Consider the following 21557-nt stretch of genomic DNA (forward strand, 5'->3'; position numbering starts at 1 on the left):
CTCTCATCTTTTAAAGTGGGAGAACTTGCACAATTGGTGGCTGACTAAATACTTTTTTGCCCCACTGTAGGTCTGTAACAGTTTGCGTCTAGAGTGTCACCCCCTTTGAAGAGGGGAATGACCGTAGCAGCTTTCCAATCTTTAGGAATCTCGGACGATACGAAAGAGAGGTTGAACAGACTGGTAATAGGGGTTGCAACAATGGTGGGTCCAGATGGTCTAGCCCAGCTGATTTGTCCAGGTCCAGGTTTTGCAGCTCTTTCAGAACAAAAACAAAATAGCATGCAATTTGGGTGAAGGAGAAGCTGGGGAGGCTTGGGCAAGTAGCTGCGGGGGGTGCGGAGCTGTTGGCCAGGGTTGGGTTAGCCAGGAGGAAAGCATGGCCAGCCGTAGAGAAATGCTTATTGAAATTCTCGATTATCGTGGATTTATCGGTGGTGACAGTGTTTCCTAGCCTCAGTGCAGTGGGCAGCTGGGAGGAGGTGCTCTTATTCTCCATGGACTTTACAGTGTTTATTGTAACGAGGATATACAACTTCAACTCAAGGATATGTATTTTTATTTTTTTTAACATTCGTTGCTAACTGATGTGACACTAATGACAAAATAGCATGCAAAACAGGTACTGCCTCTGATAGAGAAATGGGAAGTAGGGGGAAGTTGCCCCTAGGAGCTGATCTTGGTTAAATTTTGCATTCCCTCCCCCCAATGGTTAAAGACTGGGGGATGGGAAGCTGATCCTAGATCTGTACCTAGGGGAAACTTCAACCTGTAGCGGGAAGTGGAGAGAAGAATGAGGAACAAGAGAGCGTCAAAGTCTGCGTGCCTGAAAACACCCCAGGGGTGTACATACTTTATCATCAATTGTCAGCCAAGCATTGCAAGGGTGAGTGTTGCCGGGAGGTGGTGACAGCGAGAAGGGTGAGTGTTGCCTCAGTAGGGTAGGTTAACTAATGCACTTTACTGCAGTGGCTGCCAGAGCTCCATGTCAGGGGCTTCCAGCAGCTGTCCTGTCCAGGAGTGACAGGGTGGGACCGGGGCAGTGGCTGACAGCTGGAGTTCACAAGGAAGATTGGAGGGAGAGAGAAGCACTCTGGACAAACAATACACCGGTTTCTAAACACAGATTAGGTGGTGAAAACATTTCATCTACAAACAGATATTCACATTATTCCCACACACCTGCAACAAGATCTCAAATGTGCGAGTGCTTTTCTGAAATGAGAAAATATCCCCGTTACAATAAACTAGCGAAATCTGCAAAAATGCATTTCAGGTAAAACAACTTCCATGTTATTCAAACACCATGCTGTATATCTGGACAGCCTTACTGCATCATTTCAAAAGCATAATGTGTAGGCTGAGCAGTCTCATGTTGGGCAGGATTACTTGAATAAGACCAGGGCTCTCTGTAAAACCCATCTCATTACCTAAACAGGGCTTTTTAAACCATGCAGCTCTTTGAACTGCTCTGTCTAAATGTCTCCTACATTCTTCCAGCTCCTTACCCAGGCTCAGGTTGTGTGAAACCCGCTGGGGTATAGAGGACGGCTTAAATAAATAAGAGAATTGGAGCACGTTCATTTTAATACCGCCGACATTAAAGTCAAGTTTGATTAGTTGAAGTACAATGTGCCTCGGATTAACATTTTCAGAACATGTGTGTGATTGTGTGCCTGTAGCTTTTCTGTGTTTGTCCATGTGTCATTGCATCCATGTAAACCTGTGTGTGTGGTGCATGTCTTAGTAGCAGTTTAACTACTAAGTTTGTGTGTGCATGTAGCGTCTCTGTGTGTGGCCTCTTCAGCCAGGAATTTCAACTAGCTAGGATCAGTGTGGTTGGGGGATGGCTGCGGCGCCAGTCATGCCTTCCTTTCCCCTCACTTGCATCACGTGCTAGGGCACTCAGAGGCCCACGGTGAGTTAATTATTCACAGTACACACATTCAGAAAGATACAATACATTCAAATTGGTCACTCACAAGTCTGGCATAAGCTACCTCCCAAACAGAGAAGAGGGAGAAAACAATAGTTAACTGTTCTTGTTGTTGGAGAAAACCCTATCGAAAAGCATGATTGAGAGAAAATGTATACACTAGTGATGGGGGGGGGGGGGGGGGGGGGGTCAGTTACACATGGGGATATTATTCTTGACGATATAGCGTATCGTTTTGCCATGACGCTATATTATTCTTGCGCTAGTTGGTTGTACCTGAACAAAAACGTTTCATAGCTTGTTCTCCATCTTTGTTTTCAGCACTTTTATTTCCATGACTAGGCTTGGGTGGTATCCAGATTGTCATACCTTCATATCGACCTTGTGCCATACCGGGATATTCAGTAATAGCTGCACTGAACCCAAGGGGTGTCATTGCAATCTGTAGGTTAGCAATGCTAACAGGTACGTCTAAAATCCCATAGAGAATGCTAACTAAATGCTAACGAGCGCGGCGGGAACAATGTATATTCTCTGACCTATGAAGTATTGGCAGGACAGACATCCCAGCTCATAAAGTTGTACAAGTAACAAAAATGCTACTCAAAATTTGCTGGACACAAAACAAATTCGACAGCAAGGGTCTTGATTCAGGAGGGGATTCTCTGCTGTTAGCAAGCAAAACATTATTTTGGAAGGTGCTAATCACAGTCAACTAGCTATCAAACCAAATGCACAACTGCAGTGAATTAAGCACATTTTACACAGTTAACTTAATAGTTATAAGATCGAGCTGGCAAACATTTTATTATGAATTTCATACTGTAACTAGATCACCTGGCTGCACAACAGTGTGTGCTTGCAAACAAACAAAGCTTCATAATGTAAAATTGTGACAGGTGAAATTAAGAATGCAATCTTTCTCTTAACGTATTGCACAAGTTCCCTGCAGGTATTTACTTAAGTAGTTACTAATATTCACATTTAAAAATTTTAAATACAAACTATATAAATGGTTAACGGTATTGATGGTATATTGAAAAACCATCCCGTGGCTATTTCCAAATACGGTATACCACCCATGCCTATCTTGATCAAAACCGGTTCTCATGGCGCTCTTGTCCCTCTGCAGCAGATACAGTTGAAGTCGGAAGTTTACATACACCTTAGCCAAATACAATTAAGCCAAATACAATTAAACCCAGTTTCACAATTCCTGACATTTAATCCTAGTAAAAATTCCCTGTCTTAGGTCAGTTAGGATCACCACTTTATTTTAAGAATGTGAAATGTCAGAATAATAGTAGAGTGATTAATTTCAGCTTTTATTTCTTTCATCACATTCCCAGAAGTTTACATACACACAATTAGTATTTGGTAGCATTGCCTTTAAATTGTTTAACTTGGGTCAAACATTTCGGTTAGCCTTCCACAAGCTTCTCAAAATAAGTTGGGTGAATTTTGGCCCATTCCCCTGACAGAGCTGGTGTAACTGAGTCATGTTTGTAGGCCTCCTTGCTCGCTCGCACACGCTTCTTCAGTTTCTGCCCACAAATTTTCTATAGGATTGATGTCAAGGCTTTGATGGCCATTCCAATACCTTGACTTCGTTGTCCTTAAGACATTGTGCCACAACTTTGGAAGTATGCTTGGGGTCATTGTCCATTTGGAGGACCTATTTGCAAACAAGCTTTAACTTCCTGACTGAGGTCTTGACATGTTGCTTGAATATGTCCGCAATTTTACTTCCTCATGATGCCATCTATGTTGTGAAGTGCACCAGTCCCTCCTGCAGCAAAGCAACCCCACAGCATGATGCTGCCACCCCCGTGCTTCACAGTTGGGATGGTGATCTCTGGCTTGTAAGCCTCCCCCTTTTTCCTCCAAACATAAATGGTCATTATGGCCAAACAGTTCTATTTTTGTTGCATTAGACCAGAGGATATTTCTCCAAAAAGTATGATCTTTGTCCCCATGTGCAGTTGCTAACCATAGTCTGGCTTTTATATGGCGGTTTTGGAGCAGTGGCTTCTTCCTTGCTGAGAGGCCTTTCAGGTTGTGTTGATATAGGACTCGTTTTACTGTGGATATAGATACATTTGTACCGGTTTCCTCCAGCATCTTCACAAGGTCCTTTGCTGCTGTTCTGGGATTGATTTGCACTTTTCGCACCAAAGAACATTCATCTCTAGGAGACAGAACGCATCTCCTTCCTGAGCAGTATGACGGTTGCGTGATCTCCAGTCTTTATACTTGCGTATTATTGTTTGTACAGATGAACGTGGTACCTTCAGACGTTTGGAAATTGCTCCCAAGGATGAACAGACTTGTGGAGGTCTACATTTTTTTTCATTGAAGTCTTGGCTGATTTCCCCATGTCGTCAAGCAGAGGCACTGAGTTTGAAGGTAGGCCTTGAAATACATCTTCAGGTACACCGCAAATTGACTCAAATTATGTCAATTAGCCTATCAGAAGCTTCTAAAGCCATGACGTCATTTTCTGGAATTTTTCAAGCTGTTTAAAAGGCAGTCAACTTAATGTATGTAAACTTCTGACCCACTGGAATTGTGATAGTGAAATGTGTCTGTAACCAATTGTTGGAAGAATTACTTGTGTCATGCACAAAGTAGATATCCTAACCGACTTGCCAAAACTAGCTTCTTAAGAAATTTGTGGAGTGGTTGAAAAACGAGTTTTAAATGACTCCAACCTAAGTGTAAACTTCTGACCTCAACTGTATATGGTGAGCAATGTGTTTGGATCATTGAGTCGCAATAAAAGCACAGTATCAAATTGCAATACATATCGTATCGGCATATCGTATCGATATGGCAATTCCAAGCCCTACCTTAACCTAGTGGTTAGAGCGTTGGGCCAGTAACCGAAAGGTTGCTGCATCGACTCCCCAAGCTGACATGGTAAAAATCTGTCTGCCCCTGAGCAAGGCAGTTAACCCACTGTTCCCCGGGCGCCGAAGACATGGATGTCGATTAAGGCAGCCCCCCACACCTCATTCAGAGAGGTTGGGCTAAATGCGGAAGACAGTTCAGTTGAATACATTCAGTTGTACAATCTGTATTATGCTAGATAACATTAAGCATACAAATAACTGCAGCATTACACACAAAAAACAATGCCATAGGCCCTTAGCTGTCAACACTTAAAGAATAACTTTGGCTACCCTATCCGAACAACTTTCTAAGAACCCGAGGGAGCTACCGTGTCATGGTGGGACACAGACCATATGCAAAGGGTTAACTGCGCAGAGCAACACACTTTTGGTGCAAAATTGAGCAGACAATTGGAGAGTTCTTGCTATGTTGAAGGATGAAAAGATGTGCTTGGGGGCGGGGGAAGAGACGCTGGTGGGGCTCAATGGCTCCTTTTGTCAATCCTGTAGCCAAACACACTAGTATGGGTGCGTTCTAGTGTGCCCATCTCATTAGTTGACACTTGTTATTCATGGCGGCATGTAATCTATATGACACATACACACGTGTTGTTACCAGCTCAGTTTGCCATTGTGCGTTCTAGTTGTCACTCAAAAATACCCTATTACTGTCACAATGCTTTAATGTTGGTGGGGATCGCCATTTAATCTAGGCCTACGTCCCTTTAAATTCAGACAACAGCCTCTACAGAAGAGAGACTGGGATTATGCAAGTGCCTAACTGACAATCTGAACTGCAAAAAATTAAATATTTAAAAGACGATGAGATAACTGGGAGGCACAGCAAGTAGAGTAAAGAGTACTTGAGTAGTGTAAACAGAGTCCTCTACATACTAAACACTGCTGTCACCACCAACTTAAAATGTTAGTTTTATCTCCACCAGGGCCCACCCAGACTTATCAGAAGCCCTACGAGTCACAGTGAGTGAGTGAAAGCACAAAGGCTAATGTTAGGTAAACGCGATTGAGTGATACCAAGAAAAGAGTAAGAAAAACAGACAGGATGAAACTAAGCTATCATGAGTCAGTGTGTCATACTATGCTGGGTTCTGAGCCTGTGTGTCCCTCTGCTCACAACAAGGCCCAGTGTGTCTACAGCCTGAATGCGCAATGATGTACTCACAGCAGCTAGCGCCTCCCCCAAAACAAAAACAACGCATTCCACTGCTCACTCGATTATTCATTCACACTTCCTGCTCGCCGAGGCACTCCCAACAAAAAGGAATCAACAAGAAAAACACAGACGTCAACATATCAGCGGCCCGGGCCCAGAACCTCCACACTAACTGACCAACAGACAAAGCCCCCCCCCCAGGGGAAACAAACCAGCGCTTTGTGTGGACTCAAGACACTGGGACTGACAGTCTGGGCAAAAGAGTTCAGTATCCGCTGGGCTCACTGCACTGTAGAGACACATTGTTCTACTGTTGGCCACTGGAGGATAACTACCCAGGCTAATAAACTGGTGATGAGAACAGTCCATAGACTGACCGAGAGAGAAGGGGCTTACAGCACACTGAGGTCACTGTATATGGAGAGGATGCATCAGTTCTATAACGTTTTGAAAATACTAAGTAGGAGAGTGCAGATCGAGAACACAAATGCTGGTAGTACAGTCAAATGGAACCCAGAGAATCCAGCGCCACAGAACACCACCTAACAAGAGGAGAGGTGGTGTTGGGTTGCCGCGAGACAGAGACTTTGGATGACTGTATGAAGCAGGCAGTCTTTAAGGCCAGCATTTGCATTTGTTTGTGGTCAGTACTAGTGGTGCCATCCTGGTCAATACGCTGCCTGGCGGGTTGGGGGTGATCAGTAGTCTGATGGAGGGCCCGCTAAGGAACTATCACGTGGCAACGCAGCAGCAGAACCAGAGCGCCGGTGGAGATCAAAGGTCCCAAAACAGCCAAAGAAATGTCAGGGCAGTATTTGAACACCTCCACCTCAGAGGCTCACGAGCAGCAGGTGAATTGCTTTTGAGGCTTTAAATAGGATCAGATGGGTGACACCAAAGAGAGTTCTACCACCTCTTAGGTTGGGATAAAATATTGAATATGAAAATATTCAGTGCTCGTGTTTTTACAACAAATAACGCACATCTACTGTATGTTAAATGTCTTGGTCTGTCTATTCGTGGAGCAAAACCATGCTGGTGACTGGTATTGAATCTATAACGTTGCAAGCCTAAGGCAGGCAGGCAGATGTGGAGGCATTTTGTCAGAAAGCATCCTGTCAAGACATGACTCTCAGACTTCGAAGATCGGCAGGTCAGCGCACTTGACCGGTGAGGCTCCAGACCGACTTTAAATACCAAAACACAAGAGAAAGAGTGCGTCACATCATTCTCTCACATTTACGAGGCCGCCATGACTCCATGTCACCCGGTCCCTGCCTCTTAATTATTGGCCGTGTGGCACATCAGTCCTATCGCAGCACACCAGCCTTGCACACAGACACTCTGAGCCACCTCCCACCACTGCAGCTTCAATTATTCTGCTGCCCCTGCTCATTGTTTACCTTGGAGGCTGGTGGCTGCGTGCAGAGTGCAAGGGGGAGAGCTACGAGAATCACCTCAGAAACACAAAAGAGCCCGTTTATGGTTGACACTACCCTGATAGGAGCAATGACCATCACCATCAGGCGTCATCTGTGTTTACCAGAAAGCAAGGTATGACCTTCTCTGTGGTCTTGCGTGTGTGTCACACAGAATGGCTGCTGATCCAGCAGCAGTACCTCCCTCGGGCTTGCAAGGCTCTTAGCTCTACGACAGTCTCCCTGGCTGGCTGTTTTTCCCCACCTAGAAACATAATTCTATGGTTTTCCACCGGACACCCTCGCCCAGCCTGCCTGGCTGCTCTGTGGTCAGAGATGAAGCGCTCTTCCCTCCCTAAGGACTGGGGATCAGTGGGGCTGAGTGCACCTACCTACCATACTCACTTCTGAGGCACCCAGGATCACTTCCTCCTCTCGGGGGGGGCTCGTGTTAATCCATCTCCGATGGGGGATGGAAGGGGGAGTAGGATGTGAGACCAGCTGGTCATCAGCTCCAACAAAGGAACCTTATGAATAGTGCTTCTGCATTAACAGAGACCTCGAAACAATATTCTCCACTCGCGCTACACTTCTGGTTACCTCTCACCTAACACTCTCTTCTCAAAAGTGGGACTGAGCACATACACTGACGACAGACAGAGCCATAAAACAAAATTGCATCAGAGATGCAGACTAGAGGAAGTGTCCTTTGGTGTAGTTTCCCATGCTACTGAACCACTGCGCCACAACTTCCTGCCGAGAGAGAACAAGAGAAAAAGAGAACAGTGGCGTGACAAGAAGGTAGAGCAGGGGGAACTAATGTGGTTTTTCAGAGGCCGGTGGCAGGTGTGATTTATCACCTGTCCTGGCCTAGTTCAGCCAGCAGTCGCAGGGGAGGCCCCTACCCTCCCAGAGAGATGGCTGGAAGAGGAAGACTGTATACAAAGCAGTACAGCACTTCACAGAAACAGGGTCCGTACCGTGTGTATGTCCTAGATTCTAGCTGTGAACAACTTCCTTTACCTGGCCCGACATTAGGCTACACTTTAGTGCATAATTTGTGGAGAAAAAAAACATTTAAAAGTGGTGGTGGCGAGTTTGTATTTTTGAGTGGAGCTCCTGTGGGCCATTAAATATGGTGCTTTCAAGGAGTAGGCCAGGTTCCTCCTGAAATATTGACAGGACGTTTTACACCTCCTTAGAGGTTATTTTCTGGATAAAAAGGGGCTTAGGTGTGCCAGGGGCGTGGCAATGAGCGGGGTTGGCTACATTTTAGCTTTATTTTTATAGACCCCCAGAGAAACATTTGCATTTAAGCTAATTTCCTACAATTCTACATATTCTGCCATGGAGCTGAGAGAAAATGTTGCTGTTTTAAAGCTAGTTTCCTGCAATTCTACACATTTTGCCATGGATTATGTAGTTTGTTTTTTTTGCTCCAACATAAAATGAATACTGCTAAATCAATTGATTTTTGCATTTTCAATTCGCCCGGTCTAACTTTTATTTTTGGCGATTGTTAGTTCTCAAAACACTTTTTTTTTTATGTCAACCATCTTTTCTAATTATAGGGTAGTCCACATTGCTACTGTACCCAATGGAGGAAAGCAATAAGTGTACTTTATATCTATACTGAACAAAAATATAAAAATGCAACAATTAACACATTTTACAGAGTTACAGTTTATATAAGCAAATCAGTCAATTTAAATAAATACATTAGGCCCTAATCTTTGGATTTCACATGACTGGGAGGGGTGCAGCCATGGGTGACCAGACCCAGCCAATCAGATTGAGTTTCCCCCACAAAAAGGGTTTTAAAGACAGAAATGCTCCTTAGTTCCATCAGCTGTCCGGGTGGCTGTTCTTAGACGATCCCGCAGGTGAAGAAGCCAGATGGAGGTCCTGAGCTGGCATAGTTACACGTAGTCTGCGGTTGTGAGGACAGTTGGAAGTACTGCCAAATTCTCTAAAATTACTTGGTGGCTTATGGTAGAGAAAGTAATATTCAAAACGTCTAGTAAAACAGCTCTGGTGGACATTCCTGCAGTCAGCATGCCAATTGCACGCACCCTCAAAAGTTGACATCTGTGACATTGTGTTATGACAAAACGTCACATTTTAGAGTGACCTTTCATTTTCCCCAGCAGAAGGTGCACCTGTGTAATGTCTATGCAGTTTAATCAGCTTCTTGATATTCCACACCACCCACAGGTGGATGGATTAAGTTTACACTTAAATTGTGGATGAGGGAGAAAAATAAAAGGATTTATTATATTTGGGGACTTAAGCGGGGGGAAATAAATAACTTTAGGCAGCCCAACCAAGGATTACAATGAAAGAAAATCCCTGCATGGTTAAAGAGTGGGACAGGGGGTGAATGTGTTATTTGGATCTCATATCTCCAAACAAAAACACAATGCTGACTTGTAAAAGAGAGACCACTTAAAACAAACGATTCATATCAATAAATACAAAAATGGAAGTGGTTACAGGGCATTCATTATTAGCAACAAAGTCCCAAATTGCCATTTCCTTTGGACTACAATTATGACCTAAGGCAGAACAAACATACACAAGAGACGAGAGAGAAAAATAAACACTCCAATATCATGTCCATTTGTGCTCAAAAAGAGTGAACAGAATTATAGACGAGGTCCCAGAGGAAACTCTTGCTCAGGCGTATTAGCCTGGTTGGCCTGTGCTTGTGTACGAGAGGGCAGACAGAGTTGGGGGGACGTTTTCACGGCCGGGTGAAGCACTTAGCACAAATAATATAATCATCAATTATTTTGCTTTTTATTTTAGCCAGCTTACATAGAAAACGTTATTAGTTCATCAAAAATCGTTGAATTACTTCCCCACAGATTAATGAGAAGGCTGTGCTTGGCAGGATGCACATAACTCTGCAATGTTGGGTTGTACTGGAGAGTCTGTCTTAAATAATTTTCCCCACGCAGTCTGAGCCTGTATTTAGTTTCGTGCTAGTGAGGGCCGAGAATCCACTCTCACATAGGTACGTGGTTGCAAAGGGCATCAGTGTCTTAACAGTTCGATTTGCCAAAGCAGGATACTCAGAGCGCAGCCCAAACCAGAAAATCTTGTAGTGGCTTCTGATTAAATTAAATTTTCACAGAACTGCTTGCTGCAATTTCAATGAGGATCTCTTGTTCAGATATTGGTAAGTGGACTGGAGGCAGGGCATGAAAGGGATAACTAATACAGTTGTTTGTGTCGTCCGTTTTGGGAAAGTACCTGCGTAATTGCGCACCCAGCTCACTGAGGTGCTTCGCTATATCACATTTGATATCGTCCGTACCCAAGTGGCGTCGGGAGCAACTGTTTGCATGCGCTTTACCACTCCACTATGTCTCCCTGCCATGGCGTTCACGCCATCAGTACAGATACCAACACAACTTGACCATCATAGTCCATTTGACGTCACAATGCTGTCCAGTACTTTAAAAATATCCTCTCCTGTTGTCCTGGTTTGCAGAAGAGGATGTCTTCCTTAAATTGACCCCACATAAATGTAACGGACATATACCAGGAGCCAGGCCCACCACGTCTGTTGACTCATCCAGCTGTAAAACAGAATTCACTGGCTTGTATGCGAATCAGTAATTGTTTCAAAACATCTCCAGCCATGTCACTGATGCGTCGTGAAACAGAGTTGTTTGATGACGGCATTGACTGCATGTTTATTTTGGCCTTTTCCTCCAAGCATTGTCCTAGCCATATCCTTGGCAGCAGGAAAAAAATCAGTCCTCCACAATAGTATGGGGCTCACCATATAAGACGCTTCTAGCCCCAACTTCTTAATTGTATCTGTTGCTTTTATACATGTCTTACTACCCGAAACTAGTCTTAATTCTCTCTGTAAAAACTACCGCAGCTTATTTTTCAAATTGGCATGTTTTGTTTCTAAATGTCTGCACTCGAGTGAAGGTTTCATTGAGTTTTGAGGTTCTGCACATACACACGCTGTGGCTGAGGAAAGGCACTACCCCCAATAAGTGAACCCCAAATCAAAGTAGTTCTCATCATATTTGCACCTCTTCGATGGTCCAAAGTCCCTGTCTGTTGTTCAGTGCTTTCCCGGGTAAGGGGGCAGTAGCTCTTCGGCTGCGTCAGATTCACAATTGGCAGTGAAACGAGGCTACTCAGGAGAGAAAAATAAAAACTCACCCAAATGTATAGCACCTTTGGAAAATATAAATGGACTGTTTGAAAATGTGAATTCACATTTTTATTTGGCGTACCCCCGACGGTATTGTGCGTACCCTAGTTTGGCAAAACCTGCTCTAGACTGTTCAAATCAAATACTTTTTGGTCTTCAAATCTTAAGATTTGGTCTAGTTGATGGACAGCTTAAGGTCAGGCAACAGCCTACATTACACCATGATGTATCACCTTGCTAAAGTTGCCTACTTAGCTCCCTCCCTAATAAATGTAGGCCAACTGGTTACTGTTCTGCACTAATCCCCTTTAAGCAGGATAAATGTGTCAAAACATGATTCTTAGCTCAGCATTTCCACGCACACCTGCAAATGTCCTCAAAACAACCCACAGATTAGATTTATCCTAGAGACATGAAACCACACTGAGAATGAGAGTAGGTATGGTCACCTACAGAAGACCACGCGTAACCACGCCAGCCCAGGACGTCCACATTCAGGCTTCTTCACCTGCGGGACCGCCTGAGGGGGAGGGTGGGGGGTGCTGAGGACTATTTCTGTCTGTAATAAATCCCTTTTGATTGCCTGGGCCTGGCTCCCAAGGCGGTGTACCTGGCTCCCAAGGCGGTGTACTTGGCTCCCAAGGCGGTGTACCTGGCTCCCAAGGCGGTGTACCTGGCTCCCAAGGCGGTGTACCTGGCTCCCAAGGCGGTGTACCTGGCTCCCAAGGCGGTGTACCTGGCTCCCAAGGCGGTGTACCTGGCTCCCAAGGCGGTGTACCTGGCTCCCAAGGCGGTGTACCTGGCTCCCAAGGCGGTGTACCTGGCTCCCAAGGCGGTGAACCTGGCTCCCAAGGCGGTGAACCTGGCTCCAAAGGCGGTGAACCTGGCTCCCAAGTGGGTGGGCCTATGCCTTCCCATGCCCACACACAGCAGCACCCCTGCCCAGTCATGTGAAATCCATAGATTAGGGCCGAATGAATCATTTCCAAAATCCTGCTTTCCTTATATGAACTGTAACGCAGTAAAATCATTGAAAATGGTTGGCATCCCGTTGTTAGGAAACCATGTTAACTCGCAGAAAAGCACTCAACCGCACGGAATGCACAGCCATTCCATCTTCAATCAAACTGTTCGTTTATAAAAAAATAAATTAAAAAAAATACTGTTTTTAAACGCTTATGGCGGTTCTTTTATTTTCATGGCCATGAGTGTTCCATCCATAACCGTCGGTTACATGGTTACACAGTAAGTGTGCCAGGCCTAGATGTGAGTGACACTTTTGTTGATAACGCAGATTTAGCTTACACTGCAGCCACCTCATTAGATCTCTACCTGCAGTTGGTTTTTACGCGTTTGTTTACTAGCAGGGTACCGAGCGTAACTGATCCAAAAACAGTAATAACACAGGGAGAGACGTTCTTCAAACCTGTTCTGCAGACTCTGAGTGCAGACACCATCCACCACACCCACCAAGCATTTTAACCAGTCATTACATACAGGACAATGGGAGACCAATGGAAAACCAAGCAGATATATTCTAGCCGCAATGTGGCACTAGCAAGCCTACTGCACCGATTGCATTCTGACAAATGCATCTTTGTTTCAAAGCAGAAATGCAGGGAACTGAGAAAGTGCAGCTGCAAGTGTAACTGTAAATTCTGACAGGGGCCACTGGGCCAAGTTACTGACAAGTTTATCAAGGTTATTGGGAGATGCTTTTGACAGTGACCTTGCCTTTCTTCATAAAAAAGACAAAAAATACTATGTCCTTGTGTGCTTTACTGAAGGACTGCCCTGTTCTGGGGCCAACCTTCGATTTGTGCAAATATCTGTTTCTGTTTGAGTGTAAATGCCAAGCCAAGGGCAGGACAGAACATAGAGTGCTGGGACAAAAGGCTGTGATATTGGATATGAGTGGCTAGGTAGAGGGTGTCAGGAGAGCCTGAATGGGCTACTATGTAACCTGTCACAAGACTTCAAGAATGTTAAAAGATACTTCCACCGGTCTTCTCAACTTGATCCTCCAGAGCGGGCTGGGGATCACCCACATCCATTTCCTCACAAGTGCCTGGGCCGGCGCAGTCACGAAATGCCTCGCTGGCACAAGAGGGAACCGCAGATAAAGCTTTCCCCAACAAGGACCTTGATCCATGAACGATCCATCTCTAGTCATTTACAGATCTAGGAGACAATGACGTAGCCCTCTGCTTCTCAGAGACACTTGATGGAGATTGAAATTAGTCCGTTCCAGCACTCTTCCGTGTTTTTTTCACTGGCGTTACGAGGCAGTGGCATTTGTGAAAACCAGAGGAAACCTACTTAGCAGCAACACAAAAGACGCATTAAGGAATAGCGAGGATTAGGCATTGCGTTATGAGAAAACAGAGCTTGATGTTAAGAGCTCAGAACATATGGGCGTGAGGGGAAATTCCTGCCCGCTTGCTCTCTCCAAGGGTCCTTTTGGGTTCTGTATAGAAGTACACAAATCGGGTTCAATGGAGGAAAGCTTATTTTTTTGGCCAGCCGGTTCTGTTTTAGCTGATAGGGTTGCACATCTTGTCCCAAGCATGCAATTTCGTTCTTCTAGTGCAATACAACGCTCAGTAATATTTCTAAAGGAAACAAACTTAAGGAAAAACACCCTGGACCAGAGACAGTCGACAAAATGAGTCCCACAGCCCACAACAGAAAAGTTGAATACCCAAGCCGACACAGTGACAAATCTGTCGACGTACCCTTGACCAAAGCCCTTAACCTTTATTTGCTCCAGGTGCCACGTGCTACTATTGCAGACCATGTAAACCAACACATTTCACAGCACCTATCTGATGTATGGGACAATAAAACATTTGTATGTACTTTTTTTACCATGCAAGACTAACCGGATAAAGGCAATACAGCACACAAGCCAGGGTCGCCAGGTGGAGCTCAAGTAACCCGCAGTGAACCTAAGACCCTGTCAGCGCATCTGACACTCCATCTGTTCACACTTAAATCCCCCCTCCCCAAACCCTATAAAGCAAATCTATCCCCTCTACATCCCCCCCAGCCCAACCCCCATTATAGTATTTGCCTTTATCGCATACGCATAAATTTGATAATTTACCTTCTTGACTGTATGGCGAAACTGAATGCCTCATGGGTTGTGTGTGCCGCACAATGATCTGTCTAAAATTGAATTTGATCTGAAAAATTAAGCTAATTGACTGCATCCATTTTAGGCTGGGTTTCTGTACAGCACTTTGAGACATCAGCTGATGTAAGAAGGGCTATATAAATAAATGTGATCCAAATTGGCCCTTTAATTGAGCATTGCTCAAGCAGACTTCGGTACAGATATTGGGTCCGTGTAGTGGTGATGGCCTTAGGCCACCCTGCAGCCCACTGCTCTCCACAGTGAAACTTTGTGAAGGTGGTGTGAGACTATTATTGTCAATGACATCTGGCACACGTGGTGGCGCATTAGACGGAGAAGACAGTCGGCCCAAGTCATTTTTATTGAACCTTTAACTAGGCAAGTACGTTAAGAACAAATTCTTATTTACAATGACTGCCTAACCCGGCCAAACCCTAACCCAGACGACGCTGGGCATATTGTGCGCGCCGCCCTACGGAACTCCCAGTCACGGTCGGTTGAGATACAGCCTGGAATCGAACCAGGGTCTGTAGTGACGCCTCTAGTACTGAGATGCGGTGCCTTAAACCGCTGCGCCACTCGGGAGCCCCATTTCAGCAAGCCATGACACCCACCATCTCAGATTGTTCCGAAATAATTTCTGTAGTTAGGACTGCTAATCTCATCTGTTTCTATAAAATGATTTGTCTGAAATTGAATTTGATCTGAAAAATTAAGCTAATTGACTGCATCCATTTTAGGCTGGGTTTCTGTACAGCACTTTGAGATATCAGCTGATGTAAGAAGGGCTATATACATTAATTTGATCCAAATTGTCCCTTTAATTTATAGGCTTGACATAATATTAAATAAATATAGGACCCTACATCCGATCATTTGAACAAAACGTATTCCGACCGTTGAGTAACGGAAGAGGAATCCAAGAAACAGTTTAAAAAAAAATTCCAGCTGCAGTACACAAAATACAACCAGCATACAGTATCAGTTCTCTATATCTATAGTATTGCAACTTCCACAACCTTTTATAAAATGGAACACAACAGTATCTTTGGGTAGAAAACAAATTACTTCTACTTATGATTAAAAATAAATTATGCTGTCATTCTCACAAGTTAAGCCAGTCCTCATTGAACGCAATTCAGTTTGCCCTCTTAGCAACCTACCGCTTTAGCCCAACTCACACTGAATAGTCAAACAAATGACAACTGTGAGGGCTATCCATATGGTGTAATTCTCAAATGAAGGCTATTCCTACAAGCCCAAAACTGAGATGGAGATTTGAGCTAGTGAATAAAATGTGACAAGCCGCACGGCAGTTGAGTTTTTCAATAAAACGATTAGAAAACATCTCTATATGTAGTTACCATTGAAGCCAACACCATTAACATTGCAAAACACCATATCGTGTGTTCGGGACTTTTACCATTAGAAACCATAACATGGAAACCATTAGAACTACTGTTGCCTAATGGTTTGCTTGTTGACCAGGAAATGGACCAATTAATACAGACCTTTTTGGAAGGGAATAAACCACAGAGGGGACGTTTCCTGATTAAGCCTAAAATAAGTTACTAGATGCGGATATGCCCTGATTATTATTTTTGGGACTTCTGAATAACAAGCACGCCAGGCACCATGGGCAAAATATGCCCCAGAAGGGCCAGTCCTACTGTCCATTTGTTAACAAAAAAAATTGGTGTCGTAGAGCTAGAAATGCCATAAACAGCTGTTGTCGCAGGACAAGGAGAGCCCAAATGAGAACAGGCGATCATTTTATATTAGAGAGTTATTTTATTGCTGGGTTTTCGCCACATTCATGACCCTGCATGGACCTTTGATGGCCCCCTCTCTCCGAAGCCCTCCTAGGACTGCAGGCAAGGGGAACATATGCTTTGTGTCTGCACGCAACACGGCCACAGACATGCGCTAGAGCTGCACTGTCACACCATATTTGTCTCTCGGCTTAAGCCAGCGCTGTGAACAGGGGTCTATCGGTGTGCGTTAGCAGCCCTGATTGTATGCCTTCTGCCAGCCTCACGGCCCCCTGCACCACCAGGCTCACGGCGGCTGGGCTGAGTCAAGCAGGCCAGGCAATGCACCCTTGGGTACAGCAGCTTCGATCTGTGTCAGGAAACCCCAGTCTGCATCTAGCCTAACTAGCAGCCAGATTAAATATTAAACAACTGGATGTCTGTGTGTGCTTTTGTGAGTCTTAGAGCTGTACTGAGCTGCTCCCCTAAACCACTCCCTCCTTATCCGTCTTAGTCCCTCCTCCAATATGAACATAACCGCATGTTTAGTAACAGTCGTCCCTTGGTGAAGTCGGCACAAACAACCAAACACACGCCCTCTCGGCAACGTTACATCTGGGTACAAACTAAAAGACAAAGCGTGAGGGACACGAAGACTGAGGTCTAGAGTGACAAACCAGATTGTAAACACAATCCAGGAAAATCATAGCTGAACAAAATGGCCTGGGACTAAAGTGCAAGACTCAAGTGGGCTCAACAGAATGGTCTACAACTTAGCCCTAGAACTGACTGTTTACAAGTAACTACTTACAATGGTGTTCAAACTATTGCTAGGGATTTTTGCATACTTCTGTTGTCTAACTGTAGCTCCTTATGACCTGGGATTGTGGACAGACACTACTGGTGCCTGTGCAACTTGCTACTCTCCTCACCACCACTACTACCACAACATTAGCCTTGTCTGAGAGCCTGGCTCAGAACTTCTGAGCAGAAGCGAATGACTAAAAAGAATGGACAAAGTTGTCGATCACAAGATACCATTCATTTCTGTGAAGACTCAATAGTGCATTGAAGCAAAATGAAGTCAATTAAGATGGCGTCTCATGGAGACATAACATGTGAAGTTTGAGCTACTCCAGCGAGTGACATTGCAAGCTCTGTGAATCCCCTCTCATTGAGTAACTCAAGTTGAAGGCCGACCGGGGTCCTGCAAGCTGCTATTAGCAACTAAATTATCCTTAGAACTTCTTCTGTGTGCGATTTTAAAATAAATTGGTTCAAGGACATGCATCTGGTGTATTAGAAGCAAAGATTGACATTTCCCCATTCACTATAATGGGGGATCCTGTTTTCTGCAAACAATGCATGCAGTACCACGGTTGGACTTGAATTTCTGTAGTTTCAATGAGAGGGGACAGTTGTTATCCCCATGGCAGCAGCACATCTCACTCCCTCATCCAGGTCTGTCTCACTTCACCAGCCCCACAGCACACTAAAAACTATGGGTGACAGGGCTTTCAGTTGCAGGGCTCCAGAACGCACTTCCAGACCAATGGAGGCTGCTGGGAGGGCTCATAATAATGGCTGGAACAGAGTAAACAGAATGGCATCAAACACATGGGAGCCATGTGTTTGATGTTGATACCTTTCCACCTATTCCGCTCCAGCCATTACCACATGCCTGTCATCCCCAATTAAGGTGCCACCAACCTCCTGTGTTCCAGACACTATTAGGGCTGCAGAGTCTGTCCTCCAGCTCAAGACCATGCTGTTCAGAAAAGCTCATTCTGTTCTCATGTCCTCTGGATGTGGCGACATCTGTATATAGCTTTGATTGTTGTCTAGAGTTCTGGATTGTATTTATTTTTTTGGTGTGACTTGGGTCTGATAAATGCACTTCACAACTTAAATGTATTATAATTAGTATGAATTATTATTAAGTCTAGAGCACCATCATCTCCCACGGCCATTCCCCTATACTGGAGCAGGACAATGAACACAGCTGCAAATTGAGACGCGAGTCAGGCAATTTGTTCCGCCCCAGTGCTCTGGTGTAAATGAGTATGTTGCATGGCCAGATAACCATCCAGCTCCCCTAAAATAAACAAGGGACATGCAAGCAAAGCCTTGGTGATTTTTCATGTAGGAGGAGTGTGGGTGGAGGAGGGAGACTCATTCCACAAACGCCTCCTCCCTCTGTTACCAATCGGTCCATGCTAACCGGATTCCTTAGGACGTCCCTACCCCATTGAAGTTGAAATGTAAAATGGTTAGGGCTCTGGTAAGGACATCCCAAGGATTCCGGATAGCACTGACCGTTTCCAATCCCACTGGACCATGCAGTTATTGCAGGCAACATAGTGAGGTGCCAGCCAGCTCCTTTCATCTGCTGAGTCCGTCTACACATTTGATATCATGCAGCACGCCCACTCCACTGCAGCATGAGCCTCCTCTGCCTGTGACTCCAACAGCAAGCATCCAAAGGCAGAAAGAGGCCCGTTTCTCCTCTGATTCCTACTCTATGCTGTCATCAATGTTAATCTGAGCAGGCAGCCTCCTATCCCAGTTGCATTGATTCCTATTGTCAATAGTTATCCAATGCAAGAATAGGACATACAGGTAACATCATACCTTTGTGTACACAGTCATAACCCCCCAGAATATTGAAGTATCTACAACATTCACCAATGACAGTGTTTGGAATATGAATGAATGACATTTAAACCACTTTCCAAATAAACAATGTTCTTCCTGCATTAGTTAGTTACTATGCTCAATTGATTAAATAATGATGAAGTTGACACATGTTCACAGATGCGTGACAGGAGACAATCAAAACATCAGTCACCTGTCCCTTGGGAGTTTCTCATGGTTGCGTGCCTTGATTTGACCACGCATGATAATCATTTGTGGCGGCCAATATAGGCCACAATGTGTGCTTAATTATAACCACTGGTTGCTTACCTTGGGTAGATCTCTGAGTTGGTTGGCGTCGAGGAGAAGCTCTTCCAGACTGCGGCTGTAGCGGAATATCTCGTCAGGGACATTTTGCAAATTGCAATGTCGCTTGTCCACCGACTCGACGTGGCGGTTACAGCGCCACAAAGGGATACACTTCAGCATGTCCGGCTGCCGTATTGATTTGGTTGCCGGTGCTACTCAACAATCCGCATCGGAGAGAGAAACGGGGAACGGTTGTGGGGGAGGAGGGAGAGGAAAAAATATCGACAGTGACAGATAAGAGTGGACGTCGAAATCCCGCTGCTCCCACGTCGATCCAGAGGCTAAAAATCCGGTTAAAACCAGGGACAGAATTAATTCCGATCGTCAATTGATATCCCAACTCCAGTCCTTTTCGTTGGCTCTCAGCGACTCAAATCAAACTAAAATGTTATTGATACATACAAATATAGCTAAAGTTATCTTCCTTGATTGTTAACTTAGTCAATTTATTAAAATGCCACCATACTGACAATCTAAAAGAACAAACTACTAAATTAAATGAACGTTTTAATTTCCTTACTTGTGCGACAATATTAAAGCAGCCCAGTCAGCGTTAGCTAACACTAGCCCATTTGTTATTTGATACAAGGAAGCTGGCCTGTCCAGCAAGATCGCCAACTAGGAAAATAGTAATTGGTTCCCCGTTACGAATGTGTGTTCTGCTGCTTAATGCGAGTAGTCCCGTGTAAGCACACCGAACGACCTCTCGAAGGTACGTACGGAGATGGAACTCGTTTGTGTCGCGAGCTAGTCGCTAACATTAGCCACCTTTGTGATCTCTCGTGCCTCTTTAGGCTACGGAAACAAACTGCAATATAAACGACCTTAGGAATTCAAAACCGACAATTGGCAGTCTTTCACTAACTATTTGCACTGAAAATTACAACCAGAAGTCATATGAAGCGTTTAAACCAACAAAATGTTGAAACCACAATATCAGCAACAGGATTATGTTCACTAAACCGGAGGTACCGCCGCTTTGTGGCAAGCTGCGCTCGTCTGGAGGGCCACGCAGGAGTCTGGGGGGATGCGGGCAACCTGTGTGGGTCTTCGGGCTTTTGTCTCGGTCTTCATTTAGCGAACAAACATAAGCTATTTGACCAAATACCGGTCTGAAGGAAACCTCTGTAGTTAAATACTCCGCTGGGGAGTTTCCTCGCTCTCCGGCCGGGTGTGTGGTGCTGTTGTAAAAATGTGGTGGGGAGTGCTAACCACGACCTTCCAGCTCCGCCCAGTGGCTCCTCCTTATTGTTGTTGTGGCTGGGTGTGCACGATTTTACACCCCCCTTCAACTGACACCTCCCAAAGGTGCAAAGACGCACTTTCTACGCCGCTCATCTCATGGCGCACACATGTCTACCAAGTGCATACTCAACATTTACTTCATAGTAATAGACATCTAACTACAGATAATATTGCACTATTTTTTATAATTGTGGATTATTGGTTTTTGTAGGACAACTACCGCCCTCCACACGGGTATGACTGCATACGCCGGCCAGTGCGAACACACATATACAGGAAAATAAAAATCAAGTGCATCCATTCATTCCTTCTCCCTCTCTCAGCAAGCACCCAAAACTGCACATATGTAATAGCGACCCCAAGGGGCTAGGAGGTATTGAATGTGCCTTTTAGAAGATGGTTGCCTTTATGTTCGTGTCGAAACCGCTCTGCTTTGGTTGCTTATCAAATTCCTCCATCTAGCGGTAATGAAAGCAAAGTAGACTTAAACTCAGCCGAATTCAGCAAATGCGTAGGCCTATCGTAGATTGTCAAGAGTGCGCCCGCTGACAGGTAGACATGTAACCTCATCATGCTTGCTGAGGAACACTCAACTCAGTTATCTTATATGGAGGTGGAGTAGAGTATTGATAACTGTTCGCACGATTTGCTAGTAACATTGAAACCCCACCAGTCGATACTTGTAAAAATGTCAATTCTGAAAATGCTTACCTGTACCCATGTTTTTCTTGTACAACTACGGTTCTTCAGCAGGGTGATACAATTCATACTTTTATATACTGAAAAATATATATAAACACAATATGTAAAGTGTTGGTCCCAT

At 44.7% G+C, this 21557-nt stretch overlaps 1 protein-coding gene across 27 annotated transcripts in view; it reads right to left on the reverse strand.

Annotated features, from left to right (window-relative positions):
- LOC139367144 (scribble planar cell polarity protein) overlaps nt 1-20361 on the reverse strand; it is a 107494-nt gene extending 87133 nt beyond the window's left edge. For all 27 annotated transcript variants that reach the window (XM_071105244.1, XM_071105247.1, XM_071105233.1 and 24 more), the window contains exon 1: nt 19451-20361. In XM_071105244.1, the coding sequence (XP_070961345.1) occupies nt 19451-19609 (159 nt within the window). In that variant the 5' untranslated portion in view covers nt 19610-20361. The remainder of the gene's footprint in view (nt 1-19450) is intronic.
- Between the last annotated feature and the right edge of the window lie 1196 nt (nt 20362-21557).

This window comes from Oncorhynchus clarkii, chromosome 15, assembly GCF_045791955.1.
Source record: "Oncorhynchus clarkii lewisi isolate Uvic-CL-2024 chromosome 15, UVic_Ocla_1.0, whole genome shotgun sequence".
Classification (NCBI taxonomy): domain Eukaryota; kingdom Metazoa; phylum Chordata; class Actinopteri; order Salmoniformes; family Salmonidae; genus Oncorhynchus; species Oncorhynchus clarkii.